The 7,736-nt window shown below is 39.6% G+C and overlaps 1 protein-coding gene across 2 annotated transcripts in view; it reads left to right on the top strand.

Annotated features, from left to right (window-relative positions):
• snrnp40 (small nuclear ribonucleoprotein 40 (U5)) overlaps nucleotides 1-7,736 on the top strand; it is a 25,209-nt gene that overhangs the window by 5,067 nt on the left and 12,406 nt on the right. Inside the window, exons 6-10 of one of the 2 annotated variants that reach the window (XM_015057822.1) lie at nucleotides 2,137-2,257; nucleotides 2,335-2,417; nucleotides 2,639-2,700; nucleotides 3,608-3,711; nucleotides 3,887-3,939. In XM_015057822.1, the coding sequence (XP_014913308.1) occupies nucleotides 2,137-2,257; nucleotides 2,335-2,417; nucleotides 2,639-2,700; nucleotides 3,608-3,711; nucleotides 3,887-3,936 (420 nt within the window). In that variant the 3' untranslated portion in view covers nucleotides 3,937-3,939. Of the gene's footprint in view, nucleotides 1-2,136; nucleotides 2,258-2,334; nucleotides 2,418-2,638; nucleotides 2,701-3,607; nucleotides 3,712-3,886; nucleotides 4,202-7,736 lie in introns of those variants that run through there. The other variant, XM_015057821.1, reaches the window with a different exon arrangement.

Genomic DNA, 7,736 nt, shown 5'->3' with positions numbered 1-7,736 from the left:
TTTTTACTTTTCAAATTGAATTTTAATGTGAACTGCGTTATAGTGAGGCTGCACAACAAATGCAGGATTTGCTCGGTTCTAAATGCCAAATGCCATGTTATGTTTTAATCAGATGGAGTCTCACTTAATTAGTTGCCCACACCTGACTCAGACGACGAGGCGTAAAACGTTAAATGTCACAGACACTTTTAGAAGAATAGCAATGATAGATGAGAAAAAAAGAGAGAAAAATGTTAGTTTTTGTACACCGACAATCACCCTCTTAAGGCACGGGCCACTATGGTGGCCTCAGGGAAACCTTTAGTAAATGGATGAAAAATGTAAAACTTGATTTGTTTACATTATTTAAAACGGAAAACCGTCAGTTATTCAAACTGCTTCAAAATTATAGAATATTGTTAAAGTTGGAATAACGTGAACTATAATCAACAATCGCAGTTTTTTTTGTTGTTTTTTTTTTGTTTTTTTAGTGAACATTGAGCTAAACTATTCTTTTTTTTGTTTGTTTTTTTTGCATCTGTCGTGTTTTCACCTCTGCTAAGCAGAGAAGAGCGGGTTCTCCTCACCTTTCTCTTGGACCATCTGGCAGATAAACAGCCATAATTACTGCACAGATGTTGCCTTTCGTTTACGTGACTGAAGGTTTTGTTATTTTTAACGAGGGACGCCGACCTCGCAGTGCTCTATAACTGGATGCAATTACAAACGCGATCCTAATGGTCGCACTTTTGGTCGAGCTCTCGGACCCATTTTGCGTTTTAATGACGGCGGCATTAAAACGTATGAAGGTAAGGCATCTGTTTTTGGAATTAGGCCTCAATGAAAACAAGTTTATGTGTCCAAAGTGAAGTCGGGTTACTAAAACTCTGTTATGACCTCGTTGATGTGCTAATTTAGAGAAATGAAGTCATGACCTACTTGTTGTTGTTGTTTTAAAACAATGTTGCCCTAATGAGAATGTTGTCTCTCAGCTACTTTCTACACCTTGATTTTTCACTTTTTGTTACACTGAATATTTCTAGATTATTTTGTCTTGTGAGGTAGAAGTGTGGCAGGCATATTTCAGCCAGCTGACCGGCAGTTGAGAAAGAGGCTAGACTATGTTACTCTGTGCTCCAAACAGCCACAGGGTGAGTCCTAACCCTAACCTCTAGTGACTCTTGGCACTTTCTCTGGTTTCATTAAACAAACTTTAAACTGAAGGATGTAAATAACTGGGAATTTTAATAGTTTTTGAATGTAACAATTTATATGTAGTTTTCAGTTCTTACTTGTTGTTTTTATGTGGTCTTCATCAGGCTTCCCGAACATTTTGTTTCAAAGTACTCCTTTAGACTGTGGCTGATTTCGTTTCATTCTCTATTCATTCTGTGCCACTGCGTATCACAGCATTGTGTACTATTGCGAGAAAAAAAAAAAAAAAAAGGCCACATGTGTTATTTCTTCAAAGAAATGTAAACATGAACTTGGGCGAGTTGAAATAATTTTGGTCCAAATAGAACTATCCTGGAGGGTAAAATAAGAAGTGGTCGGTTGCATGTTGTGCTCTCTGATCTTTTTTCCTCTAATTGCATGTTTTTCCTGGGCTACCCATCATTACTGGAAAAAGTGACAAAGCAGGATTTGAGGCCCTGTCAATACTCACTGTAATCCTCTGAGGAAATACAAAACAGAACAGCCGGTAGAATTTTAACTCTTTCAAAGTTAAAATTGAAAGAGTTAATTTTAACTTTCAATTTAAATTGCAGGTTTGTCTGAATTTCAATTAGTTTAATTCTATCGAAAAGAAAATATTATTTTTCCGGTATGCGGTTGGCCCTGTTGAGTGAAGTGTAACCGCCCTGGAACTAAACGGAGCAAAAACAGGTCAACTTTTGAGAGATTCCAGAAACTCTGTGGGTATTTTTAGAAGAAAAAAAAAAAAAAAGTTTGACAATCCCACCGTTTTCTCCGACTCCTGCTGATGCCCCTTTATAGCTGTTGGTTTTTACCACCATGACTCGGTGCACGTTTCTGAGGCGTTTCTCTGGCACCTCAAAAACGTGCACTATCTCCACCATCTGCATCAGATGGCCTACTTTAAAGCTCTCTGTGTGTTCTTTGTGAAAACCGTTTCTCAACCCACTCTTTGTGCAGGTGTGGGACCTGCGTCAGAACAAGCTGATCTACAACATGCACGGCCACGGCGACTCTGTGACCGGACTCAGCCTGAGCTCCGAGGGATCGTACCTCCTGTCGAACTCCATGGACAACACAGGTGGCGTTTGGGTTTCTTGTGGCTCAAAATGTGGAGGATGAGTTCTGTTGCTTTAGAACTGCGCGTCTTTCACACAGTGCGGATCTGGGACGTGCGACCGTTCGCGCCCAAGGAGAGATGCGTGAAGATTTTCCAGGGTAACATTCACAACTTCGAGAAGGTAATCCTGATTTATTAGCAGGTAAAGCAGGTCAAAGAGTTCATTAATTAAACACTAAAACTAGGAAGTTTTTTCACACTGATTAGGCTTCATTCAGCTGTTTTGTAATTAGAAACCCATCATTTAGTCAGTAAATGCTCGAACTAATTGCTGCTCTGAATGAGTCGCAGATCACCTCTCATTGCTAATGCAGCCTGTTGCGTGTTTTGCTCTTTGTTCAGAACCTGCTGAGGTGCTCCTGGTCCACTGACGGCAGTAAGATCGCAGCAGGTTCAGCTGACAGGTAACAAACAAACCGCCAGACAACACCGTAAATCGTTTCCTGTACTAGCAACGACCTTGAATTACGGAATAAAGTAGAACTATTGAGTCAACAATAAAGGCTTTTTCAGAGCATTAGATGAAATTTTCAGAATCCAAAATCAACCTGCACGTGAGTAGGAACAGAATGTTTGAACTCTCAGGGATTTTTCAGTTCAGGAAATTCTTTCCTTTTAACATGAATTTGTTCACCTTTGTAGACTACTGTAGCTTTAAGATATGCATACTTTATACATGTATGTTGTCTCAATTACTTCATTATTGGTACTAATGATTTGTCCATTGTATCTATTGAGAAACCGACTTAAATGATCTGATTCTTGAACTCAAAGTGTGAGATGCTTGCAGCTCTAATGCAAAGCGCTTTGAGTGGTCAAAATGACTGGCAAAGCGCTATATAAGTTCAGTCCAATTACCATTTACTAACATCAACCCTACACTTTGTTTTTAAGGTTGGACATTAATATTCAAAACTAACGAAAGTTTTCTGTTTAAACTCATATTGAGGAGGTGTCACCACTAAAAAGCATGCCACACCTTTCAGATTTTTATATCTAAAAAAATTTCTAATTTAATTTTCTTTTACATTCAAAAATGTGTCGTTCTATCATAATAATCAAATAGGATGTGATTGTAACGTGACAATAAATAAAAATATTCTGACTGTATTTTCCAGTTTGATATGTCTGCACAGACATTATGAAAAAGCTACTAAATCGTAAAAAAAAAAAACGATTTAGATGAGAGACCTTTCCGAATTTTTTTCTCTTCCTCTGTAAAGTTGCCTTTCAAAGATGGCGGACAGACTTAAAAACACCAGGGCAGATTCTGTAAAGTGACTCTTTCTGCTGCTCTGTCTCCTCTCCCAGATTTGTGTACATCTGGGACACCACGTCCAGACGGATCCTGTACAAGCTGCCGGGTCACGCTGGCTCTGTCAACGAGGTGGTCTTCCACCCAGAGGAGCCTGTCGGTGAGTGAGTCGCTCAGCTCCTGTAGCTTATAGAGCAGAAACCTTTGAAGCATCAAAGACGTGTTTATCTTCCTCTTTAGATCACAAACTAACCCCAAATGCAGTATTGATATAGCTTCTAAATGGATAAAATCTGTTAATTTTATTGGGCTGCTCATCTGTTTTCTCTCTGCAGTGCTGTCTGGCTCCAGTGATAAACGTCTGTACATGGGAGAAATTCAGTAGAGAGTGTGTGTGTGGATGTTTGATTGTGTGCGTGTGTGTGTGTGTTTGTGAGCGGCCTGCCTCGGAAGTGTTTTATGGGCACTGATGGAGTTTATTTTACATGCTTCGTCTCGCCTCAGAACAGCCTCAGGATGAACTTTATTACCATCAGTCAGCCTCAAAAATGGCCCTTTTTTTCTTTTTCTTTTTTCTTTTTTAACTTTGATTTATTTCTTTTTTTAAAATAAACTTTTGGTATTCAGTGAAAACAACTCTTGTCATATCATTTTGTTTCTAGTGTTTTACTATCATGCGGGGGAGAAGATTTACATTTGTCCTGGTTACCATTTAAAACAGACCCAGCTGTTTTTTTTTTTTTTTACAAAGGGATAAAAAAAAGCTGCTGCTATGGGTTTTGCTACATTTTTTTATTCTTTACTTCTTGAACATTGAAATAATTTTCAAACAAGGAAAAGTAGGAGTAATTATAGCATGTTGTTTTAGGCATTTTGAGGCTTAGGAGTTTTTGGAGTCTTCATGCACACAGTAAATCGTTTTCTGCTTCACATATTTTGGCCCTAGAAATGATCCTGCAGCTTTTCCCAATAGTTACAGCTTTCCTATAAATATTTTACAATCCTTCAGTGATTATGTGATTACCAGTTCTCACAATGCGCTGTTGTTTTGGAGTGCATTTTGTTTTAGAGAACATTTTTGTTCATAGTTTGGGGAAAAAAACAAACAAGCTTTAATATATATCTGAAGAAGGCTTCCTACTAGGTTTCTCCAGGGATTTTATTTGGGTTGCTGTTGGAGTGTTTGGACCCTTTTTTTTTAGGGATTTCCAGTCCACACATCACCAAAACAACATCCTCAACACAAAGTTGATCTTGTTGCTACTGTGGGTTGGACTCCGCCAGAACTGCTCCTTGTCTCCAGTCGTGTTTGAGGTGAGCATGGAGAGGTTCTAGAGGCATAATGAAGAGTGTCGGGTTAAAGAAACCCAGGGTCTCTTTTTGCAGATGATGTCACTCTGTTGCTGTATTCCTACCGTGACCTTCAGGGTACATTGGAATCGGTTTACAGCTCGATGAGAAATGGTCCAACACCAGAGATACTCTGTAAACTTTTGGTCTCTGAGAATCTCTCACCGTGTTTCTCAGTGTTCTGTGACCAAAAAAAAAAAATAAAAAAATCCAGTTTTATATCACTAAGAACTGAATGTGCTGACTAAGAAACGAGGCTCTGCTCCAAAATCGGTGCCTTCAAGGATAGAAATCTAAACCAGCTGTTGACCATGTTAGTCTGATGGCTTGCTACCATGGTTACTGGTGCGGTACACAAAGTGGGACTTAACCTCAAATCAAGAGCCGGATGGAAACTGGGACACGGCTGGATGTTTCAACAGGACGGACTTCTAGAATAGACAAGACTTTGACCTGGCTGAAAATCTGTGGCCCTTATGCTGAAATGACAGAAATATGTTGTGTATAAACCTTGTTAAGACACATAAGCGTTGGGTTGAATGACGCTAGTATGTAAATTGTTTGTTCGACTTTTTTCCTAGCCTGAAACACACATGTGGGACCCAAATGGAGTTAAGCTAGGCTACATGGCCCTATGTAGGTTTAATGTGTGATGGCTTTAGCGGGTATCTTAGACCAATATCTTTAGACATGTTTGAGCTTATATTGTGAATGCCTCTTTAAGACTTAACTGCTTAATTGGTTTTGCAATATTCGATGTTAAGCTTTTAATCATAATAATGAAGTAGAATAAAAGGAACATGCTGTGGGCCTAGTCCAACTAGGTGTGAAGAGAATTCACATGAATTGGTTGGTGCCAAGGTCAGATTCAAAATTTTAACAAAAGTTGTAGTGAAAATCTAGAAGAGTTTTGAGAACTTTTGGTCAAAACCGCATTAGAAGTAGGAGCATATGTCAGGTTAAGTTGACAAGACAGAAACCTCCGTATATCATTCCATAATTTCTTCCACAAACAATTTTAATAAGGGAGGAAAAAACCTAAAACAGAAAAAAAACAACCTATTTAACGTGCCCGAGTCTCAGCTACATCATGCGTGCATTATAAAACCAGAGGCCAGTTTTCTTAACGATTATGTCCGCTGTTTGTTCACTTTATGAACTAACGTGTACAGACTGAATGTAATAACTCTATTACATGGTGGGGTGCTGTTTTCCATGCTCATAAAGCGGTCATTATCTACCGCCCGTGTTTGCTGACTTAGCCCACTTTATTGGAAGGAGGCATGTCTTGAGGTCTGGCAGAAATGAACCACGGCTGTTAAAGTGTGCCTTTTATTTCCCCTCTGAACAATAATCACAAACTGGACTCTCCTTGGTTGGGAATCCACACTGATGTCGACGACAACACACTGACTCGCTCTTCGCGTTTGGCTGAACCTCTTTAACCACTTTTGTGATCTCTTAAATTGGGGAGTATTATATACATTTTACTTTTCTGAGATCTACATCGTGCTCTAATGTCACTAAACATACCCGGAGTGTTGCTTTGACTCATTCATGCATGTTTGAGAAATCCTTGAATCTGACGCCTTAACGGCTGGTCATACAATGCACCGCCTTTTTATGCAAAGCTCTGCCTTTGAGCTTCAGCCTCCAGCCAAGCTCCATCAGACTAGCGGCAGCAGCAATTAGTAAACACCTGGTTGAGCTTTTGCATCTGCTTAGCTTATATTAACTACAATGCCCCTAAATGTGGTTCTGAACGGCATCAATGGACATCTTGGAGAAGCATTGTTGGGATGATGCAATGAAGGGGGAATGTCAGAAAAGGAGTTTATTTTTTTTTAGATAGGCACCAGCCATCACACGTCCTTGCAAGGGTAAGCAGATATAGACGATGGATGGATGGGTGGACTTCATCCTCAATGTTTTGAGGTGGAAAGGTATTGCGCATCATCCTAAAAACGCTTGCTTAGTATTTTTATTCAAATCAATTTATAGCTAACAACAACAAGGATTCAAGGAGCAATAGAAGGCAAACAGATCCAGATTTAAAATTTTAAATCAGTGACATACACACAAATTCAGTCCTAATTATTGCAGCCTTCAGTCAGGTAACTAAAGGAAGGATTTATGGATTACAGCATCATTCTTGATAATAATCTGAAGGTGGAACCGAATTGGATTTTTCAGCAAGAGACTGATGCCAAACACACAGACATGGAAACTCTGAGCTGGTTTCAGGGAGCAAAAAGAAACCCATTAGGCGGCTGACCCGGTCAGTCAATGGACTTTGCATTTGGAAGCCAAATGCAAATCTATGTAAAGAACTGACTAGAGAGCGTGGAAGAGGAGACAGAGCCTTCAGAACTTGAGAAGAGTTTATGTGGACGAAATGGACGACCAATACATGTGATCAGCTTCTCTGCATAGGAAACATCTTGACGTGGTCATCCACTAGACAGAATTTTTTTCGCTAATAATTAGTGTTATGTCATATTACACATTAATTTCTGGACTATATTGTATTAATTTCTTATATGTGTAAATTGTTTCGCTGTTGCTGCCATATCGCAATAGGATAAATAAAAGTATATTAAATGTGAAAAAGTTTACTGCTAGTGTGATCGGCCTGTCCGCTCTTAAACTCATAACAACCAAATATACACAAGAAACTTTCTAGGAGCGTTATAGGTGAAAGGGGTGCCCAGTACCCACCGCTCTCCCTGGTATCTGTAGTTCTTTTGAACGCCCCTGCAGAAACCTCACAGCTCCTCATGGGGGGGGGCTCGCGGTGACTGTGGGCCCCCACCCCCTCATTCCGCTCCCTCTCTC

This window comes from Poecilia latipinna, unplaced genomic scaffold, assembly GCF_001443285.1.
Source record: "Poecilia latipinna isolate Pla-1442-1.1 unplaced genomic scaffold, P_latipinna-1.0 Scaffold1494, whole genome shotgun sequence".
NCBI lineage: Eukaryota > Metazoa > Chordata > Actinopteri > Cyprinodontiformes > Poeciliidae > Poecilia > Poecilia latipinna.
The sequence above is the reverse complement of the archived record's forward strand: the minus strand, read 5'-3'. Positions and strand labels throughout refer to the sequence as shown.